This window comes from Triturus cristatus, chromosome 2_2 (assembly GCF_964204655.1).
Source record: "Triturus cristatus chromosome 2_2, aTriCri1.1, whole genome shotgun sequence".
In the NCBI taxonomy this organism is placed as follows: Eukaryota; Metazoa; Chordata; class Amphibia; order Caudata; family Salamandridae; genus Triturus; species Triturus cristatus.
The window spans coordinates 1,209,658,073-1,209,685,843 of NC_140582.1; the positions used below are offsets into that span (position 1 = coordinate 1,209,658,073).

At 42.8% G+C, this 27,771-nt stretch overlaps 1 protein-coding gene across 1 annotated transcript in view; it reads right to left on the reverse strand.

Moving 5' to 3' along the window:
• LOC146863410 (putative carboxypeptidase X1) overlaps window positions 1-27,771 on the reverse strand; it is a 315,940-nt gene that overhangs the window by 144,585 nt on the left and 143,584 nt on the right. Inside the window, exon 5 of the mRNA XM_085642839.1 lies at window positions 24,199-24,283. Coding sequence (XP_085498965.1) covers window positions 24,199-24,283 — 85 coding nt within the window. The remainder of the gene's footprint in view (window positions 1-24,198; window positions 24,284-27,771) is intronic.

Genomic DNA, 27,771 nt, shown 5'->3' on the forward strand with positions numbered 1-27,771 from the left:
TACCTCTGTCACTCCAGGGGGCACTCATTATAACACTCCTTGGTGGTATATCAGCGCCTCCACTGGGTTGTACCTCTGTCACTCCAGCGTAGGCTCCATATAACACTCCTTGGTGGATTATCAGTGCCTCCACTGGGTTGTACCTCTGTCACTCCAGGGGGCACTCATTATAACACTCCTTGGTGGTTTATCAGTGCATCCACTGGGTTGTACCTCTGTCACTCCAGCGTAGGCTCCATATAACACTCCTTGGTGGTTTATCAGTGCCTCCACAGGGTTGTACCTCTGTCACTCCAGCGTAGGCTTCATATAAAACTCCTTGGCGGTTTATCAGTGCCTCCACTGGGTTGTACCTCTGTCACTCCAGCGTAGGCTCCATATAACACTCCTTGTTGGTTTATCAGTGCCTCCACTGGGTTGTACCTCTGTCACTCCAGCGTAGGCTCCATATAACACTCCTTGGTGGTTTATCAGTGCCTCCACAGGGTTGTACTTCTGTCACTCCAGCGTAGTCTCCATATAACACTCCTTGGTGGTTTATCAGTGCCTCCACAGGGTTGTACCTCTGTCACTCCAGCGTACGCTCCATATAACACTCCTTGGTGGTTTATCAGTGCCTCCACTGGGTTGTACCTCTGCCACTCCAGCTTAGGCTCCATATAACACTCCTTGGTGGTTTATCAGTGTCTGCACTGGGTTGTACCTTTGTCACTCCAGCGTAGGCTTCATATAACACTCCTTGGTGGTTTATCAGTGCCTCCACATGGTTGTACCTCTGTCACTCCAGCGTAGGCTTCATATAACACTCCTTGGTGGTTTATCAGTGCCACCACTGGGTTGTACCTCTGTCACTCCAGCGTAGGCTCCATATAACACTCCTTGGTCGTTTATCAGTGCCTCCACTGGGTTGTACCTCTGTCACTCCAGTGTAGGCTCCATATAACACTCCTTGGTGGTTTATCAGTGCCTCCACTGGGTTGTACCTCTGTCACTCTAGGGGGCACTCATTATAACACTCCTTGGTGGTTTATCAGCTTCTGCACTGGGTTGTACCTCTGTCACTCTAGGGGGCACTCATTATAACACTCCTTGGTTGTTTATCAGTGCCTCCACTGGGTTGTACCTCTGTCACTCCAGCGTAGGCTCCATATAACACTCCTTGGTGGATTATCAGTGCCTCCACTGGGTTGTACCTCTGTCACTCCAGCGTAGGCTCCATATAACACTCCTTGGTGGTTTATCAGTGTCTGCACTGGGTTGTACCTCTGTCACTCCAGCGTAGGCTCCATATAACACTCCTTGGTGGTTTATCAGTGCCTCCACTGGGTTGTACCTCTGTCACTCCAGCGTAGGCTCCATATAACACTCCTTGGTGGTTTATCAGTACCTCCACAGGGTTATACCTCTGTCACTCCAGCGTAGGCTCCATATAACACTCCTTGGTGGTTTATCAGTGCCTCCACTGGGTTGTACCTCTGTCCCTCCAGCGTAGGCTCCATATAACACTCCTTGGTGGTTTATCAGTGCCTCCACTGGGTTGTACCTCTGTCACTCCAGCGTAGGCTCCATATAACACTCCTTGGTGGCTTATCAGTGCCTCCACAGAGTTGTACCTCTGTCACTCCAGCGTAGGCTCCATATAACACTCCTTGGTGGTTTATCAGTGCCTCCACTGGGTTCTACCTCGGTCACTCCAGGGGGCACTCATTATAACACTCCTTGGTGGTTTATCAGCGCCTCCACTGGGTTGTACCTCTGTCACTTCAGGGGGCACTCATTATAACACTCCTTGGTGGTTTATCAGTGCATCCACTGGGTTGTACCTCTGTCACTCCAGCGTAGGCTCCATATAACACTCCTTGGTGGTTTATCAGTGCCTCCACTGGGTTGTACCTCTGTCACTCCAGGGGGCACTCATTATAACACTCCTTGGTGGTATATCAGCGCCTCCACTGGGTTGTACCTCTGTCACTCCAGCGTAGGCTCCATATAACACTCCTTGGTGGATTATCAGTGCCTCCACTGGGTTGTACCTCTGTCACTCCAGGGGGCACTCATTATAACACTCCTTGGTGGTATATCAGCGCCTCCACTGGGTTGTACCTCTGTCACTCCAGCGTAGGCTCCATATAACACTCCTTGGTGGTTTATCAGTGCCTCCACTGGGTTGTACCTCGGTCACTCCAGGGGGCACTCATTATAACACTCCTTGGTGGTTTATCAGCGCCTCCACTGGGTTGTACCTCTGTCACTTCAGGGGGCACTCATTATAACACTCCTTGGTGGTTTATCAGTGCATCCACTGGGTTGTACCTCTGTCACTCCAGCGTAAGCTCCATATAAACACTCCTTGGTGGTTTATCAGTGCCTCCACTGGGTTGTACCTCTGTCACTCCAGGGGGCACTCATTATAACACTCCTTGGTGGTATATCAGCGCCTCCACTGGGTTGTACCTCTGTCACTCCATAGGGACCTTTAGTCCAAGGTACAGCCCGAACGGCTGAACAGAATTACTTGAAATTTGGCAGAGAGGTAGTCCTCAGCTCAGGGAAGTGCCTTTTGCAGGTCTGGTGTAAATCTGTTCAGTAGTTCCTGAGAAAATAGCATTTAAATCATATATATATGTGGGCGGAGCCTAACCACACATCTCATCGTGAGATCTGATTGGCTGTCAGCACTTCATCCAAGAAGTGTTGGCAGCCATCTTGGGACCAATATACATGATAGCACCTCATTAAAAAGCATTGCAGTTAATAGAAGGTTTTAAGACTTTAGTTACATTATAAATCATTTGTTGATGGTACCATACTCATTTTAGGAATTGTGGTATGTTCTAAGGTGATTTCACCATGTGAAAAAGCCTTCTGCTGGGATATCATGATTGAGAGAAAAATATTTTCTCATGCTTTTACCACAGAGGTTTGGAAGGTGATCTATAAGCTAAACTGAGAGCTTATTTTCTGTAAATTCACATTATCTTTCTCAGTCATGTGAGAATGAAGTCTGACATTCTCAGTAAAACATGTACATCCAACAAGGGCAGAGACTGTCAGTTGATTCCTTTGTGTTCTACTGCAGCTTTCCAGAGTGTTCCAAAGAACTACTAGAGCGCTAACCGTCCTACTTATGATAAATGTATGGCACACCTGAAGCCATCTTGCTTGGATTAAAGTGGTAACTCTTAAAACATTTAATTTAAAAAGGAACAAAATGAGGGGGTTCATTTTTCCATAAAAAGTATGATTAGTGCTGCAGAAAGAAAAATTAGGGCACATTTTGAGTGACTTCTCAAATCCTGACATGCAGACTGAAACATGCACTTTCAATACCAGCAGCAGTTTTCCCTGGTGAGCAGTAGCTTTACTACAGTGATCTAATGAGCAAAAAGAGTGCTAACATTCTGATTTTATGGCAAATGTGTGACACATTTGAATGCCTTCTTGATGGAATCAAAGTAAAAAACTGAAAGTATTTCCTACTGAGGAGACTGCAGTAAATGAGGAAATTAGGAAACTTCATAACAAATAAGTCTCCCAAGATGGCCACCAGAGACAAAAGAGCCCAAATGTAGCCCAAATATCACCCAGATGTAGCCCAAGTATAGCCCAATGACAGAATGTCCAAGAATGTTCTTAAAAACAACTAGAGCACTTACTGTCTTCATTATGACAAAAGTATGGCACACCTGAAGCCATCTTGATTGGAATAAACTGGTAACACTTAAAACATTTAATTTAAAAAGGAACACAATGAGGGGGTTCATTTTGCCATAGAAATTATGATTAATGCTGAAGAAAGAAAATGAGGGCACATTTTGAGTGACTTCTCAAATCCTCTTCTATTTCATTAAAAAATTCTGACATGCAGACTGAAACATGCACTTTTAATACCAGGAGCAGACTTCCATGGTGAACAGTAGTTTTACTACAGTGATCTAATGAGCAACTAGAGTGCTAACATTCAGAATTCATGGCAAATGTGTGACATATCTGAATAACTTCATGATGGAATCAAAGTAAAAAACTGAAAGCATTTCCGACTGAGGAGACTGCAGTACATGAGGAAATTAGGAAACTTCATAACAAATAAATCTCCCAAGATAGCCACCGGAGACAAAAGAGCCCAAATGTAGCCCAAAATCACCCAGATATAGCCCAAATATAGCCCAATGACAGAAGTGTGCAAAACACTTATTATTTTGTGTTTTTGCAGTGTTATATAGTGCAGACTTGTCAGGTATTGGAGTGCTTTACATGAGCATTGGTTACATCACACAAGAACAAATTCATTTTGGTTGTAGACATGGGGAGACTAAGTGATTTGACCAGAATCACAGAATGTCGAGCTGAAGCAGAAACTTCAACCTGGTTCCCCAGTTGCAAAGTCTGCAGTTCTGGAAGTAACACCACATCCTCTCCCCTAAGTGCAACATTTAATCAAGTTGTCAACTAGATAAAAAAACATAAAGATAACAAATAATTTAAAAGTGCTTTGTCGCTATTTGAAAACTCAGAAAATATGTCCTTATTTTAGTCTTTTAGAGCACTAACCATAATTTTGATGCCAATAAGACCCGCTCATATATGTAATTTCTAAAGGAATGCTCTAGGTATTACAGTTTTGATTACATCAAGATGATGTCAGGCGTTCCACACTTTTGTAATAAATATAGAATGTTAGCAATCTAGTTGTTCATTAGGATACTGTTGAGAGGCAGAGGCCAGGGGCACGGACTCTGAAAATTGAAGGCAGGTAGGAGGGTGCAAAGGCAACAATTTAACCACACTGAGCAGGCAGGAAGGGCCGTGGAAGCACAACAGACTATGGAGGGCAGTGGAAAGGGGGGCAGGGGCAACAAACCAACAATACAGGACTTGCAAGAGAGGCTGTTGGAGGGAAGATCTATTACGGGTCAAGGAAGCTAGGGGCGGTCCCCAGAGCCCCGGGAGCCACCACAGAACTGAGCAGGAGAGTGAGTCAGGGACAAAAGGGGCACCTTAATTTGAGCCGGGGTGCCTAGGAACGCTTGCTCCAAAAATGAAGAAAACAGACATATGAGACATGGAATTGGAGGCAGAATACAATGGCAGTTTAATGAGAAGATGCAACTTCAAAGAAACCGCAGAATAGAGACATAAAGTACAAAATACAGAATCCAGATAATCATACAGCTGTCATGATATTCTCTGTATCTCAATTAATGGACTGACAGAGAGAGAGAGAAAACACATCTATAAATGCATCATGAGAAACAAGTTACACCAAGGAAAATGTTACCTAGGGACACTCACATTTACTCTTAGAGCAAGCATTCCTGCAATTACAATACAACATCTTTTAAATGCAAAAGTAAAGAGAACAATGGTTAAACATAACATGACATTTCATATAGGTAAAATAGAATAAGATACTTCAAGCAAAGCAGAGCAAGACATTTTAAGCAAAGGAAGACAAGAGCTCCCAGTTCTTGGGGAAAACCTGCACAGCCTGTTAACCTACATACAGACGGCGAGGTTGTCCGTCGATATCTGTGGGTGCTCCCTTTTTATATCATTTTGTGGGCTCCTTTGCACGCTACATCTACCTACGTATGCTACCCAAAAGCTTCGTCTGCAGATTTTACCAGACATTTCGTCATTTACCCACTTAATGCTGACAATGGACTGGGTGAAAAGGTCAGTCTCTCAGGCCAATCGCTTATCGTAAGTTCCATAGAGCAAGCAGAAAATAATGGGTATTGTACAGGAATTCAATATATTCATGTATAAAATCTCCTCAGTTCTCCTAACTTGACGCTCTGTGGTTGCCACTTCCTTAAAAGCGGGAAACCTGCCCAGGAAGCAAGTACCAGTCCAGGATGCAGCCTACTGTATGTCGACAGCTTCAGGGGGATGTTGAACTTTGATACCGAGCACGGAGCACTCGGGTAGGGTGGGGGCTACTAGTTTGGAGCAGAAGGCCTCGCAGACCTGCCTTCAGACTGCTATACACTAAAATTGCAGAGCTATGGTCAATTTAACAAAGAGGCCTACATATTGAACAGAAGGGCCTACACAGGGGTTTTATGCTGGCTGAGTGGTAAGGATGTCTCAGGATAATTATATAGCAACACAGGACCCGCTGGTCAATTTAATACGGCCTACAAATGCGGCTGGCAGGGCAAGGACAAGGGTCTCATACTTCAGGTGTGGACAGAACGGGCCAGGGGCCCCCTGTGATACAAAATCTACCCTCCTTCAAGGCTGTGGCAATGTAATAGACCATTGTGGGCAGAAGGAAGAGGCAATGGTAGTACAACCATACATGCCAACAGACCCGATTCAGCCAGGAAACGTCCAATGTTTTTAAGCTCAAATGGGCTTTATTTGATCTGTCTCCTGTCTACAATATCCTCTTTTTCAATGTAACTCAAAGGGGAAAATCAATACCCCAGTTTTTTTTCAAAATCTCCCTCTTACCAAGTTCAAAATGTTCGCAAGTATGGTACATTGGATCATGGAAGGAAATGGGATAGGGATAGGGACATGGACTTGGATAACAGAGGACAGGAGAGACATGGAGAGGTGCACCAAACTGACCCTGCAGGGCAGGCATCAGGGTTTGCAGCAGCACAATACACCACACATGGCATGCAGGACGGGAGTGCAGCACAACAATCCATAGAAAGCAAGAGGGAGGGGACAGGACCATGCACATGGACAACAGAGAACAGAGGGGCAAGAGGCAATGGTAGCTAGCTGACCATAATGGACAGACAGGAGAGAAGGCTGCAGCATAACAGACCATAAAGGGCAGGAGGGACGGATCAGGGGCATTACAATGGAACAGACAAGCCAGGAGGGAGGGAGTAGGGGTCTGCACATGTAAACAGAGGGCTGGGGGCAAGGGGGCAGGGCAGGAGCAGCAAGATAGCCATGGAGGTCAGGCAGGATGGGCACTAGAAGCAAGACACAACATGAAGAGCAACAGTGAGACTGTGATGGCATACACACAGACCATGGAGGGAAGGTGGGAGGGGGTCAGGGGCAGCTAACTGACCACACAGGGAATGTGGGAGGGGCCATGGCAGCACAGAAGACCATGCATGGCAAGTGGGAGGGTTAGTGGCAGCACAATGGCTATGATGGGCAAGAAGGAGGGTGCAGGGGCATGCACAAAGGACGATGGAGGATAGAAGGGAGGGTCAGGACCTGTGCACAGACAAGAAAGTTCAGGGGAAGGGGCCTCACAACAGACAACACGGGGCAGGCAGGAGGAGCAGTTGCAGCACAACAGACCAGGGAGGGCAGAAGGGTGTGGCAGTACAATGGACCATGTAGGACAGGAGGAAGAGGATAGAGGCATGGCATGTGGACAGGCAGGGTGGAGGTGGCAGGGACAGGTTACAGTCATCTGACAATGCTAGGCAGGTGGGAGGGGAGTGGCAGCTCAACAGAACACTCAGAGTAGATAGGAGTGGCAGGTCCATGGGACATGGTGGGCAAAAAGGATGGAGCAGGGGCATGCACAAAGACATCGGAGGGCAGGGGGAAGGAGAATAGGGGCAGCAAGCTAAGCACAGAGTTTAAGCAGGAGGCCAATGATGGGGCATAGAATTGGGCAATGGAGGGCAGGAGGAGTGGACTGGTACATCATACTAAATTGAGGGCAGTGGCAGCACATCAGACCATGCATGGCAGGAGGGAGGAGGCTAGTCCATGGATTCACACAACAGAGGATAGGGAGGAGGGGGATGGGGCAGCAAGCTAACTGTTCAGAGAAGGCGGGTATTAGAAACTTTATTGTTTTTAAAACATTTTGTCTGTGCAAACTACTTAAAATATGAACAAGTATGCAGCATAATCTCACTTTTATTCAGGAAGAAGAAGACGTTAGTGACTGTGACTCCGGGCTCACTTGGCAAAAACACCCCCTGACCCTCCACCCCCTATCGCAAAATGTAATGCCCGTGAAAAGGGTAGGTGAACACAGTGTTATATAGAACATAGTCCTGAGAGCACGATTGAAAATGAAAACTAGATATAGTGTATGGTATAAACTATGCACCAAAAAGTGTGATATAAGATGAACCAGGCGTGAAATATAATATGCAATACATTGTGCGCAATGACAGATTCATTGGAGAGCGCGAGATAGCACAGGCACTAGCGCGTGCTATGCGATATGCGCCTTGGAGTGTAATATGCACAGGGCAGTGTTGTGTAACCTAACTAGTCTCTAAAGTTGTAATATAAAATATGTGCTGGGGAGTGTAACGTTGCATATGCACTGTGACAAAGATATGGATCCCAAATTGTAATATGTATGGCATAGCACTGTGCGTTATAACATAGGCATCGAGGAAGGCACGTTAGATGGGGCAATATAACCCGTGCGAAGACAAGTGTGGCATGACATTTTCACGGGGTGGTGTTACAGTGCACATGGGCTAGAGAGTGTCATAGCATATGCACTAGCTAGTGGAATACAATACAGAGGTGTGTGGCACTCGGCAGGCAATGGTGGGTGTAACACAGCATTGGGCTCTGTCAGGAGCGCGCTGTGACTCGCAAGTGATGTTCGTCCCCTTCCCAGAGAGTAAAATAAAAAGTATTACACATCCGGCAGTGGATGTGTGTTTTATTAACTGTGAGGGGGGTTTCTTGCATAGTTTTGGTCGAATTTTTGTCGAATCCCCTTTGAATGGCTTGGTGTGCATGTGTATTAAATGTGCCCGTCAATAGCTACCCATGTTTGTATAAATAAACGACAAGGGTGTCTACCGGGATTAGGCACGGTAGAGCATCAGACATGTCAGAGCTTCACTAGTGGTGTAAATACATTCCACGTGGATTAATTGCATGCATAGTCGCCTTTTAATGAATATCACGCAAATCGTCATGGTGATAGGTACGTACGGTTTGTCCAGCATGTCCTAGGTGTGTCTATAAATATATATTTTTTAAAAATAATAAAAAACAGTGGCCGGCCCTGGGGATTGGGGTCAAAAAAATATAATTAGGAGACAGGCCCTGGGGGATGGGGTCATCAGGGCCAATAAATTAGAATAAGAAGGGGAACCACACAGCCCCCCTTCTTAAAAAAATAAAATAAATAAAAGACTGGCATCGTGCCGGAGGCCATGCCCCCTCCATGCAGCACTCTGCAAACGCGCCCCCAACAGGCATCTCCAGTATGCGCCAGGGAGCTGCGCTGCAGACAGGTGTTCTGAGGCCAAGCCCCTTTTTACACCTCTCTGCAACGCAGCTCTGTGGCGCTTACTGGAGGTACCTAGTGGTCTAGTGTGACCCTAGGGACCCTTAGGATTCAAGGGGACTTAATCTCTCAACTTAGAACAGCCACAGGGCGCGTTTACACAGTGGTGAAGGGAGGGGACGGGGCCTGAGGTGACGTGTGCAAACACGCACCATGGCACGTTTTAAATTGGGGATATAATTTCCCTTCAATACTGAGGGCCCCTGGGGGCTAACTAGCCCACCAAGTGCTTCCAGTAAGCGCCACTGAGCTGCATTGCAGAGAGGTGGTCCAGGCCGTGCCACTTTTTACACCTCTCTGCAACGCAGCTCTGTGGCACTTACTGGAGGTACCTAGTGGGCTAGTTGGACCCTAGGGACCCTCAGGACTCAAATGAACTTAATCTCCCAACTAAAAACGGACACAGGGCGTGTTTACACAATGGTGAAAGGAGGGGACGGGGCCTGAGTTAACGTGTGCAAAAACGCCCTGTGGCCTGTTTTAAGAGGTAGTTTTAATCCCCATGCCCTATTATATACTAGGGGCTTATAGAGGAGGTAAGGCTAATCACAGGGGGACCCCAACGCATAATGTTCCCTAGTGTATGTAGGTGTTTTCACTGTATTCGAAGTGTCTTTTAACATAGCACTGGCTCTAGGACTGGTTAGTCAGACTCAGTTACCACCAGTATCCGTCTGAAAAAGTTGAGGGTACAGGATGATTTTGCAACAAGGCTTCTTTCTGCTCTTCTTTTTGTTCTTTCTGCACGTTATCCTTCTTCCTGCACTTATCTTCGTATTTGAGGACTTCTGTTGCTTCTTTCTGCACTTCTTTTGTTTCTTTCTGTGCATTTTTTCTTCTTTCTTCACATGTCCTATCTCTGTAGGCATAGTTAGAAATTAGCATTTAAAAAACCTTTGAAATTAACAGAAAAAACCATAGGTTTCAGGCACGTTATAGTTAGGAATTAGCATTTAAAAAACCTCAGAAATTCACTGAAAAAACCATAGGTTTCAGGGGTGTTATAGTTAGCTGGACTTTTCACTTGTACAAAACCATTGAAATTCCCCCGTTATAGTTAGTTCAGCTAACTATAACTCGCGCGCCCGCAATGCACTGCTGATGACGTCACATATTACATCACTCATGACATGGTCAGTGACATCACTCATGACATCACTGATGACATCTCAAATGACATCACTGATGACATCACTGATGACATCATCCTTGTGATAGAGTGGCAGACCTCCTCTCACCCTAATATAACCTTTGATACACACATTCAAAAATAGAGACTAAAATGTTCAAAACAATGGACATACCAATACCAGTTACAACAACCTCTTCAGTAATTCTAAGATCCACATACACATCCACTCATTCACCAACAGTCCAATACAGTCACTCATACATGTACTCACTCATCATATGTACTCATACACCTATACATCCTGTTACACAATGCCACTCATCCATAGAGTTACTCACACACATAGTCACTCATGCTAATAAAGAATCAAACATACATTTACTTGCATATACAGTTATACACACACCACCACACTTACTTCTACGGAAACTTACACATACTTAGTCTTTTAAACAATCACTTATAGAAACACATACTTATTCATACAGGAACTCTTTCAATCTCTCACTCTCACATATACTCACATATATACACCAATAGTCACATATACTAGTTTAAAACATATGTAGTTACTCATAAAGACACTATTGAGACAGTCATTCACTCACTAACACACCCATACACACACTCATCCACCCATACAGTCCTGCACACATACTGTGTTCAACACATACAAACAGTGAGTCACTCATTCATGCACCTATGCACTACGTAATACCCCCACCGAACCATGCAGACACTCAGACTGATACTCAAAAAACCAACTAATAACCTATATAGACACCCATGTAGCTACTCACCAACCCATGCAGCCACTTATACACAAAGTGAGAGACTGATACAGATATTTACATATTTAAACATTACTCACTAAGCCATGTATTCACTATGATACACTTAATCAGTCAGTTACACAATCAATTTTTCAAAAACAAATCATCCATTTAGACACTTATATACCCATTTATTCTTCCATCGACCGTGAGATATACATATATAAAACATATTTAATTTTCAGAATAACACACATTCACTGGATGATGTCATCAGTGATGTCATCAGTGATGTCATTTGAGATGTCATCAGTGATGTCATGAGTGATGTCACTGACCATGTCATGAGTGATGTAATATGTGACGTCATCAGCAGTGCATTGCGGGCGCGCGAGTTATAGTTAGCTGAACTAACTATAACGGGGGAATTTCAATGGTTTTGTACAAGTGAAAAGTCCAGCTAACTATAACACCCCTGAAACCTAGGGTTTTTTCAGTGAATATATATATATATATGATCTACCAGCTCCACCAGACTCGAAACTCGTGCTGACGCTTCAAGAAGTTGGTACACGAACCAGTATAAGGTGCAATTTCCTTTATTTGCCCAGAGCGTATATATAGTCGAGAGACTTGCTAGTCGTGCGCTCTCAGTAATACGAATCACCGAACAGTCCAGAGATTCAAGGGTGTTTAATTACAACGCGTTTCAGCTTACGAAGAAGCCTTGTTCACGTAATACAACAGTGCTATGAAAACCATGACTGATAAAGTTTCAAGCAGTGAGCATAGACAAAGGACAAGCATTGTTGTTCTGAAGCTATAACGGCAGACATCTTAGAATGGTATATTGCCACGGTGTGGTAACGTGAAAAGTCATGTAAAATAGCTGCCAGAATGGACTTGGACTGTCAAACAAATCGTAAAACACAATAAATTATATACATTATCGCCATACATGTGGAGCTATGTCAGCCTTTGTCAGAAAATGGTGCTGAACACATTGTGTATGATTCAAAAAAAATAATATAGCAAGCTCACTGACAGATATAACATTGTTGAATTACTGACAGATATAACATGCATACGTCAACTTGTAAATAGAATATGTATTCGTCGGTTGTTGCATGACAAGAAAAATGCTCTGTCAACACTGTATTGGAGGAACAGTACGAGTAGGGAAAGTCCCCCTAAACGAAGTGCTGCCCATACTGGTAAACCATTGTTACAAAGCTCTTGTCTAAATAAGAGCTTAAACGACCCAATATGCAAATACAAGTGTGTAGACAAGTCTAGAATGCTAGATCTCTGATAAAGAAAGCTAACGTGGGCTTGCTATTAGGAAATTAGTAATAACCAAGGTCAAAAATGGCAAGTGCCCAGAATGTAATAATTAGTGATCGAACTATACAAAGTCATACGTGCTTTCAGAGACCAACCAGTCATGGTGATAAGTGAAGATAAGGGGAAAAGGGTAGGTTGCCCGTGAAGTGTGCGTGCCAGTGTTTGGGCCCCTTCCTTTCCTCCTGAAAATAAAAGAAAACAGAAGAGAAATGTAAGGTACAAAACCTCCGTACATATTACAGTCATTACATAATAGTATCTCAAATATACAGCTCTGCCAAATGGAAAGAAGAAGAATCATACATTACACGTTGTAAAATAAAATATCTTAAAAAACACTTTGCAACTCGGAGACAATGGAAAGCGTCATATGAGGAGAATGTCAGCTGACACTCTCTAAGGTGTATTGCCAATTCCTCATCCTGATTTAAACCACATGGCACCTTCGTCTGGAAGTCCACAATGTACTTGGGCTCCTTTTGTCTCAATTTGAGCACTCTGTTACCGCCTCTGGGATTGATGGTAATCTGTTCAAGAATGAAGAATCTCATGAGGGCAGAATTGGAAAAATGATTGTCCCTAAAAGGACAGGCCACAGGATATTTTTCGTCGTTGTGTGTGATGGCCCGATAGTGTTCTAGTACACGTTTCTTGGCCAGGAGTGTGGTACTGCCTATGTACCAGAGTTTGCATGGACACTCAATCACATAAATGACGAAGGTGGTGCTACAGGTGAGGAATTGTCTAATTTCTTTGTTGACACCATTGTATGAGATAATCTTCAAGAAAATGCTGTTTTTGCATGCTTTGCAGTGCCCACAGGGAAAAAATCCCTTCAAACCAAGCTCGTGTCTATTGGGATAGATAGTGACATCACTGTGAACCAACATGTCCCTGATGTTTCTACCTTTCCTGTAAGTTATACTGGGCCTGTCTGAAATGTGGTCACAAATCATGTTGTCACATTTGAGAATGTCCCAATTTCTTGCAAAGATTTTGCGAATGTTGTTAGAATCAGCATTGTAGGTCAAGATCAAACGGGTGTTGTCCTCACTATTGTCAGGAGATTCGATCACTTTGTCGGTTATGGTGAGCGCTCTGTGCACCGCATCTGCTATGTTTTTGGATCTAGATAACACCCAGTTGGGATACCCTCTGCTCTTAAAACGAGCCAGCATCTCTTTACTCTCCAGTTGATAGGCCTCTTCTGTGCTGCAGTTCCTCCTTCGCCCTCAGTAGCTCCCCGTAGGGAATACTCCATTTGAGTGTCTCGGAGTGGCTGCTGAGGGCATGCAAGACACTGTTCCCCGCTGTGCTTTTCCTAAATAGGGTGGTTTGTATTTTGCTGTTCCAAATGTCCAAACCCACATCAAGATATTCAGCATGAATTTTGCTGATATTGCTGGTTAGAACAATGTTTATGTTGTTGATGTTGAGCCTGCCAATAAACTGGATTGCCTCCTATTTACCGCCTTTCCACACAATGAACAGGTCATCAATGTAGCACATCCATATAGTGACATGCTCAAGATCAGATTTCCAGTCAGGGTTGGTGAAAATGTCTTCCTCCCAGTGCCCCATGAAGAGGTTCGCAAAACTGGGAGCGAAGCAAGAACCCATCGCCGTACCGACAATCTGTCGGTACAGGACACCATTGAACAGAAAGATGTTGTTGGAAAGACAAAACTTTATCATTTCCAAAATCATCTTATTGTGTTCTCTGAAGCAAGCAGGTCTGGCTTTGAGGAAATGCTCACAGGCTTCTAGTCCCTGTTGGTGATCAATAATAGTGTACAATGATTGTACATCTAAAGTGATCAAAAGAAACTCGTCATCCCATTCTAGACTGTCAAGTTTATTAAGGAAGTCTTTGGTGTCCCTGATGTAACTGGGAAGACGGATGACATAGTCCCTGAGGAAGTGATCCACATACTTAGATACATGTTCAGACACACTTCCTCTGGAGGAGACTATAGGACGTCCTGGTGGATCAATGGGGTCTTTGTGGAGTTTGGGGAGCAGATACAATACAGGTAGAATGGGGTGATCATTCCTTAAGTAGCAGAATTCTTCCCATTCAAGGATACCTTTGTCTTTCCAAGTGGTGAGTTTTTCCCAAAGCTCGGTAATGCTGTTATTGTATCCTTCACTACTGATGGATTCATAGTATCTAATGTCATTGAGTTGCCTGTGTGCTTCTGCGATGTATTTGTCCCAATCGATAATCGCGATATTGCCACCCTTGTCCGCTGGACGGATGACAATGTCAGTGTCCTCCATAAGAGACTTAAGTGCCTGTCTTTGAGTATATGAGAGGTTGTTGTTAGTGGAAATGCGACTCTTGTTCCTGTTTCTGAAAGTACACAAAGCCCTGCCGACACTTTCGTGAAAAGTATCTATGGTATCATGGGGAAGAGTGGGATAGAATGTGGACTTGGGTCTAAAGCCTGAAGAGGCATTGCTGTCAGTGATAAGACCGAGGCGTTCACAATCTTGAGTAAGTTGCCCTGTGATGTTGGTATTCCCAGGCTCTTCCTGATTGAGCTGTATCATATCAATGAGGGTGTCGATATCACCCACATTAATGTTATCCTGATCAGTGGGGATATACGTCTTAGTTCTTCTTGTCTCACCCAATCTCTTCAATTTGTGCCACTTTTTAAGTTTAAGTTTTCTAATGAACTTAAATAAATCTGTTCTGGCATTGGTGTAATTAAATGAAGTAGAAGGACAGAAGGTGAGTCCTAAACACAGAGTAATTTTTTCAGTTTCATTCATCACCCTCTTGGATAGATTGATGATAGTCTTATTTACCATATCAGAGTCCATCAATGAGCTCTTCTGGAGCGAGTGCTGTTGGTTCCCATGCCGCCCCTTGCTCTGCCTCTTCTGCCATCGCTGCTGTACTCTTTTTCTACGGTTTCTGCGTTTCCCCGACCTCTGCCACGGCCTCTACCCCTCTGTCCTCGTGATCTCAGTGCCGGAGTGTCTTGCTTCGTCTGTCTGCTCCGGCGCAGGTGACGATATTCCTCTAAAAAATTAATAGGATGAGTAGTAGGATCAATATTGGAGGCTGCTTTAACCGAAACATCAGATTCCGTTTCGCTGGCTGTGGATATTGAGGTTGTTTGCCCGTCCTCATTGTCGTGGGTGGTTGACACCAATGGTTCTTTGTCGTTGTAGAGGTAGTCTTATTTCCGGCTAAAGGTCAAAATTCTCCCGCTCTCGTAGTCATTGTAGTCACGATTTAATTTGCGCTCCTTGCATGCCTTGATGTCATCTTCATATTTCTTTAGGCGATCCTTCATACTGTTGCAAAGTTTTTCAACTGTTTCTGCTTCCGACAGTTTATTAAGTTCTTCTCGTGTTTCAAGAATCTGTTTGAGGATGAGATCCCTATCAATCCATGCAAATTTCACCAGAATTTCTAGCATTCTTCTAGAGCTAAGTGCGGAATTCTCGGACCATTCCTTGAGCATCGCCAGATTCGGTGTTTCATAAGTAGGTGTTGTGAATATTCGTAGACCTCTGGGGATCATATCTTGGTCAATGTAGTTCTGCAGCGAAATCGCTTCCCACCACTTGGAAATCTCTGTCTTTTTGAGTTTTTCCAAGATTTTGATTTTGTCTTCTATGGTTTGGGAAGACGCCGTCTTTGTCTCCGTAGTAGTTTTTGATTTATGTTTCTGCAAAAACAGCATTTTCGTGAAGAGTATCTCATACAATGGTGTTAACAAAGAAATTGGACAATTCCTCACCTGTAGCACCACCTTCGTCATTTATGTGATTGAGTGTCCATGCAAACTCTGGTACATAGGCAGTACCACACACCTGGCCAAGAAACGTGTACTAGAACACTATCGGGCCATCACACACAACGACGAAAAATATCCTGTGGCCCGTCATTTTAGGGACAATCATTTTTCCAGTCCTGCCCTCATGAGATTCTTCATTCTTGAACAGATTACCATCAATCCCAGAGGCGGTAACAGAGTGCTCAAATTGAGACAAAAGGAGCCCAAGTACATTGTGGACTTCCAGACGAAGGTGCCATGTGGTTTAAATCAGGATGAGGAATTGGCAATACACCTTAGAGAGTGTCAGCTGACATTCTCCTCATATGACGCTTTCCATTGTCTCCGAGTTGCAAAGTGTTTTTTAAGAGATTTTATTTTACAACGTGTAATGTATGATTCTTCTTCTTTCCATTTGGCAGAGCTGTATATTTGAGATATTATTATGTAATGATTGTAATATGTACGGAGGTTTTGTACCTTACATTTCTCTTCTGTTTTCTTTTATTTTCAGGAGGAAAGGAAGGGGCCCAGACACTGGCACGCACACTTCACGGGCAACCTACCCTTTTCCCCTTATCCTCACTTATCACCATGACTGGTTGGTCTCTGAAAGCACGTATGACTTTGTATAGTTCGATCACTAATTATTACATTCTGGGCACTTGCCATTTTTGACCTTGGTTATTACTAATTTCCTAATAGCAAGCCCACGTTAGCTTTCTTTATCAGAGAGCTAGCATTCTAGACTTGTCTACACACTTGTATTTGCATATTGGGTCGTTTAAGCTCTTATTTAGACAAGAGCTTTGTAACAATGGTTTACCAGTATGGGCAGCACTTCGTTTAGGGGCACTTGCCCTTCTCGTACTGTTCCTCCAATACAGTGTTGACAGAGCATTTTTCTTGTCATGCAACAACCGACGAATACATATTCTATTTACAAGTTGACGTATGCATGTTATATCTGTCAGTAATTCAACAATGTTATATCTGTCAGTGAGCTTGCTATATTATTCTTTTCGAATCATACACAATGTGTTCAGCACCATTTTCTGACAAAGGCTGACATAGCTCCACATGTATGGCGATAATGTATATCATTTATTGTGTTTTACGATTTGTTTGACAGTCCAAGCCCATTCTGGCAGCTATTTTACATGACTTTTCACGTTACTACACCGTGGCAATATACCATTCTAAGATGTCTGGCGTTATAGCTTCAGAACAACAATGTTTGTCCTTTGTCTATGCTCACTGCTTGAAACTTTATCAGTCATGGTTTTCATTGCACTGTTGTATTACGTAAACAAGGCTTCTTCGTAAGCGTTGTAATTAAACACCCTTGAATCTCTGGACTGTTCGGTGATTCGTATTACTGAGAGCGCAAGACTAGCAATTCTCTCGACTGGATTTATTACCGGCTTGCTCCGCCGGTGTGTGTGCCACCTTCTTTGGGTCCTCGGCTGTCGGAAGGAGCGACTATGGTGAATTTTATATATATATATATATATATATATATATATATATATATATATATATTCACTGAAAAAACATAGGTGTCAGGGGTGTTATAGTTAGCTGGACTTTTCACTTGTACAAAACCATTGAAATTCCCCCGTTATAGTTAGTTCAGCTAACTATAACTTGCGCGCCCGCAATGCACTGCTGATGACATCACATATTACATCACTCATGACATGGTCAGTGACATCACTCATAACATCACTGATGACATCTCAAATGACATCACTGATGACATCACTGATGACATCATCCTTGTGATAGAGTGGCAGACCTCCTCTCACCCTAATATAACCTTTGATACACACATTCAAAAATAGAGACTAAACTTTTCAAAACAATGGACATACCAATACCAGTTACAACAACCTCTTCAGTAATTCTAAGATCCACATACACATCCACTCATTCACCAACAGTCCTATACAGTCACTCATACATGTATTCACTCATCATATGTACTCATACACCTATACATCCTGTTACACAATGCCACTCATCCATAGAGTTACTCACACACATAGTCACTCATGCTAATAAAGAATCAAACATACATTTATTTGCATATACTGTTATACACACACCACCACACTTACTTCTACGGAAACTTACACATACTTAGTCTTTTAAACAATCACTTATAGAAACACATACTTATTCATACAGGAACTCTTTCAATCTCTCTCTCTCACATATACTCACTTATATACAACAATGGTCACATATACTAGTTTAAAACATATGTAGTTACTCATAAAGACACTATTGAGACAGTCTATCACTCACTAACACACCCATACACACACTCTTCCACCCATACAGTCCTGCACACATGCTGTCTTCAACACATACAAAGAGTGAGTCACTCATTCATGCACCTATGCACTACGTAATACCCCCCACCGAACCATGCAGACACTCAGACTGATACTCAAAAAACCAACTAATAACCTATATAGACACCCATGTAGCTACTCACCAACCCATGCAGCCACTTATACACAAAGTGAGAGACTGATACAGATATTTACATATTTAAACATTACTCACTAAGCCATGTATTCACTATGATACACTTAATCAGTCAGGTACACAATCAATTTTTCAAAAACAAATCATCCATTTAGACACTTATATACCCATTTATTCTTCCATCGACCTTGAGATATACATATATAAAACATATTTAATTTTCAGAAAAACACACATTCACTGGATGATGTCATCAGTGATGTCATCAGTGATGTCATTTGAGATGTCATCAGTGATGTCATGAGTGATGTCACTGACCATGTCATGAGTGATGTAATATGTGACGTCATCAGCAGTGCATTGCGGGCGCGCGAGTTATAGTTAGCTGAACTAACTATAACGGGGGAATTTCAATGGTTTTGTACAAGTGAAAAGTCCAGCTAACTATAACACCCCTGAAACCTATGTTTTTTTCAGTGAATATATATATATATATATATCCATACAAGAACCTCCGGCATGGAGTCATCAGTGATGTCACTGACCATGTCATGAGTGATGTAATATGTGACGTCATCAGCAGTGCATTGCAGGGGCGCAAGTTATAGTTAGCTGATCTAACTATAACGGGGTAATTTCTCTGGTTTTGTACGAGTGAAATGTCCAACTAACTATAACTTTCCCTAAAACCTATGTTTTTTTCAGTGATATATATATATGTATATATAAATAAATAAATAAATATCCTACACGCCAGCAGTTTCCATCCCAGCAAATTGATTGAAAGCATCCCCTATGGGGAATGTCTGCGGATGAAACGAAACTGCAGCTCTCCAACCAGTTTTAATCAAGCTAAAAAAGAACTCTTTGATAGGCTAAACAATAGGGGACACAAACCAGAGATCCTCTATAAGGCAGAAAACAAATGTGCCACAGTAGAAAGAGCAAAGCTACTCAAAAGAAACAAAACCATTTCCATACCACCATGCGACCCTCCAACTAGCACACCACCAAGACTTATCACTGGCTACAACATCTATCACAACAACATACGCAGAATACTTACGAAACATTGGCAAGCGGTACGTAGTGATCCAACAATAGGAGAGATATGTAGCAAACCCCCACAAATCACATTCAGACGAGCAAAATCCATGAGGCAGGAGCTAGTTTGTAATTCACCCAGACTAGATACCAAAACAGATTGGCTCAAAGCAAGGAATGGATTTTATAAATGTGCTAAATGTAAGGCGTGCAAGTTTGGGATCAATACCCGCAGCCTTAGTTTGCCATTTAAACATACTCCTTTTGAAATCCGCAGCAATTTCACCTGCAAAACAGAATTTGCAGTGTATGTTCTCAAGTGTACCTGCAACAAATTGTATGTGGGTAGCACTATCCATCAGGTACACGTACGAATTCTGCAGCACCTACGTGCGATTAACAGTGATGATCCATCTTACCCTGTGGCATGTCACATAAACACCATACACAGTGGTAGAAGTGAGGACCTCACGTATTTTGGATAGACAGTGTCCCCAAAAACATTCGAGGAGGGAACAGATTATTATCTCTGCGCACACTCGAATCAAGATACATCTTGTTACTGAATAGCAAGATCCCGAATGGACTTAACGCGGATGAGGCCCTCAGTGTGCATCTGCAATAAGTACGTAATAAAAATGCAATACAGTACACATAGCACTGTAGTAACACTGCACCATTTATTTATTTTAAAGACTTCTTTTTGTGTATTTTGCTCACTCTTCTAAAAACACAGGTTTAGACATTTAGTTCAGCTAAGATTAACATTAGCTTGGTTTTCCTTTTTCCTTTAGGCGTTCTGAATCCTTATATTTGAGTCACATTTAGCCACTACCCACTAGGGTTTAATTGCTTTTTCAGCGAGTTAATTTAATAACATTGAGGCATATGTTTGCAATGTTCATGTTCTATGTTTAACGATGGAAAGTTAACATTGATGTTATTACCTTTTCCTTGTAAAAACACTTGTTTCTTTAAAAAAACACTCGTTTTACAAAGTGACTCTTTCTATGTCTATGAGTAACCTCCATAGGTTAACCAGCTAAGGGTGTATTTAAACGCAGTAATTATGTCTTACCTGTGTTCAGTGACCAAGGCGGCAAGTCCGTCGAAACGCGTTTGGCTTTTGGTGTGAATAAAGCATTTTTCTTGATGAAATCTCCCACGGTGTCAGCGCCTTTTCAGTATCGTTTGGATTGGATTGTACAATATATATATATATATATATATATATATATATATATATATATATATATATATTATCTACTGGCGGTCGCCAGTAGATAGTTATAGTTACAACCTAGTTTCCATAGGAAATCTCAAAATTCTATTTTGAATGACTTTGGCGCCGGTTGACGAATCCTCGCGAAATTTTCAAAACTAATGGGGCGCTCCGCTCAGCTCCTACCCTGAAAGTCTCGGGGTGATACGTCAAGCGGGGGCCGAGAAAAAGGGGGGGTCCCAAAACGCATTTTCCCCATGCATTTTTCCATAGGACCTTTAGTCGCAGCTACAGCCCGAACGGCTGAACAGAATTACGTGAAATTTGGCAGAGAGGTAGCCATAATGTCAAGGAAGTGCCTTTTGCAGGTCTGGTGTAAATCTGTTTAATATTTCCTGAGAAAATAGCATTTAAATGCATATTAATATCTATACGCGCGCACCGTGCGCGCACTGTGCGTGCACCCTGCCGTGCGCGAGCGCAATTCTGATTGGTTGTTAGATGTCGGTAAACATTAGAATCGGTCGAAACCAGGAAGTGTCGGCCGCCATTTTGTCTCTCGCAGTCTGAGGGGGTGAAAAAAAAGGTGGAGAACGTGAAAAGGGGGCAGAGTGGACACTTCCTGACCCCCTAGCCTTGGTCAGGGGGTCACAGAAGGACCCCCAAGGGAGAAAAAAACAAATCTTTTTTTTTTTAAAATCGCGAGGTGCGCGCATCTCGCGCGCACGGCATGCACTGCGAACCGTGGGTGCTCGGTGCGCGAAGCGCACCGAGCGCCCACAGCACACTTACGGTGCGCGAAGCGCACCATGCGTGCACCTCGCGATTTAAAAAAAATACAAAAATTTATATTTGTAATATATGTATAGCTAAAGATTAATGGAAGAAGACATGGATAAATAGGTGTCTAAATACAGTGATGTAATATCTGACGTCATCAGCAGAGGATTGCGGTCGCGTGAGCTATAGTTGCCTGCACTAACTATAACGGGGGAATTTCATTGGTTTTTTACGAGGGAAATGTCCAGCTAACTATAACATGTGTGAAACCTATGGTTTTTTAAGTGAATATATATATATATATATATATATATATATATATATATATATTCACTGAAAAAACCATAGGTTTCACACATGTTATAGTTAGCGGAAATTTTACTGATAAAAAACCAATGAAATTGCCCCGTTATAGTTAGTGCTGGCAACTATAACTCACGCGACCGCAATCCTCTGCTGATGCTAATACTGTATTTAGACACTTATTTGCCCATGTCTTCTTCCATACATTTTTAGCTATACATATATTACAAATATTTTTTTTTCATAAAGACACATATGTCATCAGCAGAAGATTGCGGTCGCGTGAGTTATAGTTGCCAGCACTAACTATAACGGGGCAATTTCATTGGTTTTTTATCAGTAAAATTTCCGCTAACTATAACATGTGTGAAACCTATGGTTTTTTCAGTGAATTTGCAAGGTTTTTTAAATGCTAATTCCTAACTATAACGTGTGTGAAACCTATGGTTTTTTCAGTGAATTTGTACGGTTTTTTAAATGCTAAGTTACTTTATGCCATTCGTGGCGTGCGCGCCCACTTAACGCAGTTCGTTCCGTGCGCGCACGGTGCGCTTCGCGCACCGTGCGTGCACAGTGAGCACGCGGTGCGCTTCGCGCACCGCGCACCCACTTTACGCAGTTAGTGCCGTGCCCACGTTACGCTAGATGGGCCATGTACGCACGATGCGCTTCGCGCACCGTGCGCACATGGAGGACATATTATGCGCTTCCTTGTGATCGGTAATCTGTTGAATTTTTTTTGGGAATTTCTGTGCTCTAATAAGCCATGCACAAATGGTGGCCTTCGGCCACCATATGCACACGGGGTGGAAAAAGTGTGGATTTTTTTTTTTTTAAATTTTTGACCGTACGCGTACGGTAAGCGTACGGTAAGCGTAATCGGCGAAATTGCCGAAAAAAAAATAATACCGTTTTTGCTCGTGGGGGATGTTTGGGGACTCCCTCAACATGACTATGTGGGAGGGAGTTGTCAAAACAGCCCCGTAACATGTTTTTAGGCATCATGGTTGATAAATAACACTCAGTGCGAGAGACAAAATGGCGGACGCCGCTTCCTGGTTTCGGCCGATTCGAATGTTTACTAAGATCTAAGAGCCAATCAGAATCGCGCTCGCGCACGCCACCGTACGCTTACGGTAAGCGTACGGTAAGCGTACCGTAAGCGGGCTCAGATATATATATTGATTTAAAGGCTATTTTCTCAGAATCTACTGAACAGATTTACACCAAACCTACAAAAGGCACTTCCTTGACCTAGGGACTACCTCTCTGCCAAATTTCTAGTAATTCTGTTCAGCCGTTCGGGCTGTAGCTCGTTCTAAAGGTCCTATGGAAAAATGCATGGGAAAAACGCGTTTTGGGACCCCCCTTTTATCTCAGCCCCCGCTTGACGAATCCCCCCGAGACTTTCAGGGTAGGAGCGGAGCGTAGCGCCCCACCTATTTTGAGAAATTCGCGAGGATTCGTCGACCGGCGCCAAAGTTATTCAAAATAGAATGTTGCGGATTTCCTATGGAAAAGGGGTCCTAACTATAACTACCTACTGGCGACCGCCAGTAGGTAATATATATATATATATATATATATATATATAAAAACAATTCCTTGTCAACAGTGTAAGAACATAACTCATCCAGTCAAAATGAAGAGTAAGAAAGGAATGTTTAAGGGATGGGACATATAGAAAAATATGGAGGAAAGCAATCCAACCAAGAGCAAGAAACTGAGATAGGTAAGAAAGCCATCAAATCATATTGCAACAGGCTGTCCCACAGTCCACTCTATATTGTATTGATACAATGCTGTCTCTAGGAGCACCACAAAGATAGAACCTTAAATGAAGAAACAAAGAAGCCAGCAAAGTCAGTGCTAGTAAGTTTGGACAATAAATATACCCAGAGTGAAATAAAATTCTATTGCAGTCTGGGCCAACTACTCTTCGGGGGTATAAGCTTAAAAAAACCAAATTAATTATATGATATTAACTCCCATACTCTGGACTTGTCATGAAAATAGCATCCTCCAGGAAGTAACAAGTTGACCAATAGACTCACCACTTCCTCTGTCCCATTCTTACACGTGGTCCAGACATGAGTATCATTGCTGACTTGGACTTTGTAGGAGGTCACCCAGTCATCTCTGTTGAACAAAACACAACAAGGAATGCTTTAAAAAACTGAAATAAATTCAAATATATTTTCCAATTTCAGATAAGCAAAATAACATTAGTGTGAAATTGCAAAATTCTAATAGACTGGCTCACCATGATTCCTCAACATCTTATATAAACATTTTAGGATTGTCCCCATGCATCGCATCTCAATAAGTGTGTCCATTTCCTCGAACAATTAACTGCAATGGTTTATATAGGGAGCTGTGCTATCTTCTTTTTATGCCATGTTCAACCGGTGGCGGCATGTCACCGTCAAGAGTAAAGACATCACAGAGATGGTACAATGGTAAATATGTTGAATACAGTATGGTTATAGTGTACAGACAGATACCAAAAATGCTATTTGTTTGTCATCAATGTTAGGTTGAAATGCTTTTGAGCCATTAATTTAAAAAGACAATGACTTTGGGACTAAAAACACACTTAAGAGTGTTTGAAGTCCTTGCAAGATGTCTGCTAAGTTGGCCTTGGTTGAATGCTTCTCTGTTCAGGGTCCACCAAACTTGGTCCTTCCTCTATTTCTCGGTTTATAACCAAATGTATATATAAATGTATAACCAATAGAATAGTCCACTACCATTAACAGCACAACAAGGAGCAGATGTCTAGAGTACAGATAAGGTTAATCAGAAAGGAAGCTCACCCCTGTAACATGTTTTCATGCTGGCCCTATTTTACACTCAAATGAGCAGTCTCAGTGACATTCTAGGGTCCTGTTACCTGTTTTGCTGTATGGAGGGACCAACTATTAGCGGATGTGGTGATAGCCTTTTTTAAACCTGTGTCTAACATCTGTCTTCAATCAGGTGGTACTGAAGCTTGAATGATATTACAACTTCTGGGTAGCAGTTGAGCTGTCTAAATAACTAACACTAACATTAATCGGCATAAGAGCACTTCACTACCCTTTTTGTTTACTTATAATGTGCAGATCCATGTGCTTTGGTGTCTAACTGGAGATTAAGGTATTTTCAGAGACAAAAGTGAGGAGCAGGCATTCTCAGACACATAAATGGAAGAGCTAGTAGTCTCAGACACATAAAGGGTAGAGCTGGTATTATTGGACACATAAAGGAAGAGTTGGTATTCTCGGACACATAAATGAAAGAGTTGGTAGTCTTAGACACATAAATGGAAGAGCTGCTAGTCTCAGACACATAAAGGGAACAGCTGGTATTCTCAGACACATAAATGAAAGAGCTGGAATTCTTAGACACATAAAGGGAAGAGCTGGTATTCTTAGAAACATAAAGGGAAGAGCTGGTATTCTTAGACACATAAAGGAAGAGTTGGTATTCTTGGACACATAAATGGAAGAGCTGATATTCTCTGACACATAAAGGAAAGAGCTGGCATTCTCAGACACATAAGGAAAGAGCTGGTATTCTCAGACACATAAGGGAAGAGCTGGTATTCTCAGACACATAAAGGGAAGAGCTGGTATTCTTGGACACATAAATGGAAGAGCTGGTATTCTTGGATACATAAATGAAAGAGCTGGTATTCTCAGACACATAAAGGGAAGAGCCGGTATTCTTGGACACATAAAGGGAATAGCTGGGTCCCAGCCAGACTAAAGTCGAAAAACAGTGAAACACCTGCAAAACGTGGGGGTAAACATGTGAAGCAGATCCTACTCTCCTACATGGAGCATCCCTGCTGAGACTTGAACCCGGTTCCCCAGCTTTGAGGTTGACTGCTCTAGCCTGTTAGACCGCATCTCTCATTTTCAGACAAATAAATGGAAGAGCTGGTATTCTTGGACACTTAAAGGGAAGAGCTGGTATTCTTGAAAACATAAAGGGAAGAGCTGGTATTTTCAGACACATTAAGGGAAGAGCTGGTATTCTTGGACACATAAATGGAAGAGCTGGTATTCTTAGACATATAAATGGAAGAGCTGGTATTCTTGGACACATAAATAGAAGAGCTGGTATTTTCGGACACATAAAGGGAAGAGTTGGTATTGTCAGACACATAAATGGAAGAGCTGGCATTCTCGGACACATAAATGGAAGAGCTGGTATTCTCAGACACATAAGGGAAGAGCTGATATTCTCGGACACATAAATGGAAGAGATGGTATTCTTAGACATATAAATGGAAGAGCTGGTATTCTTAGACACATACATTGAAGAGCTGGTATTTTCGAGCACATAAAGTGAAGAATTGGTATTCTCAGACACATAAATGGAACAGCTGGCATTCTCGGACACATAAAGGGAAGAGCTGGTATTCTCAGACACATAAAGGGAAGAGCTGGTATTCTCGGACACATAAAGGAAGAGCTGGTATTCTTGGATACATAAAGGGAAGAGCTGGCATTATTATTTTAGTTTTATATAGCGCAGACTTGACCCGAAGGTATTGGAGTGCTTTACGTGAGCACCAGTGGAATTACAGATAGACACATTCATTTTTAGGCATGGGGATATTAAGTGATTTGTCCAGAATCACAGGATGTGGAGTGTGAGAAATTGGCCTGGCATATGCTGTTCAATAGTTATAGTGGGCACCCTGTACCAGTCCAAACAACCCCTTATTGGTTATAGGTTAAAGACAATCTTTATTGAAAGCTATCCTAGTGGTAGCAATGGAGAGCAGCCTTCAGGCTAAGTCTTGAAGGAATGTAAAGCAGTTTGTTTTACCAGTCTATAATCTCTTGAGTGGCTAAATGAAAGACAACCACACCAGGTATATATATAAAATATATGTATTTATTTCTAAACACACTCTCCTAGTCTCTTTATGAGACTAGAGGTCAAAACACATAAGTTACACTTCAAATATGACAGTAAAATAGCACAAAGACACGTCAGGCCCTAGGGGCGAGCCAAACCATATACTAAAATAGTGGTATAAGAACCACGACTCAACTAGACTCAAGGCCTAGAGCCTGTAGAATCGCTGGGACCCCAAGGAACCACCCAAGGTAGTGACACAGGGGTCCCACGGGGGCCGTGTGCAGTGTGAGAACACAGCCGCGAGCTCCCGTTAGCTTCTATGGGGAAAGTCGCGGTTAGATTTTTAAAGATTAGGAACACTTAGAAATGAGTCAGGACCAAACCCTTTGGGACTTAGGAAGTTCTAGGGCCAACACCCACGGGAGAACCAGAGTACTCGTGTTACCTCATCCAGGGAAGCCGGGTGCATAGGTGTCAAATAGTATCGGGTCGCGTCGTCGATTTCAATGGGAGCTGGCAAAGAACTGCTGCTGCCGGGAAGATGCGAAGTGTCCGAAGAGATCCAAGCCTGGATCAAAGTTGAGAAGAACCTGAAAGCAGAGGGGATAGAGTCTGGGTCACTTACCAGTGACCAGGAGGACGATAAGCAGATGCCCACCGATGTCCGGTGATTTCAGGTGAAGGAGGTGAAGCTTGACTCTTCAGCCATGAAGACCAGGAGGCATCGAGGATGACCAGGAGCTGGATTCGAGCTGCCCCATAAAGAATGT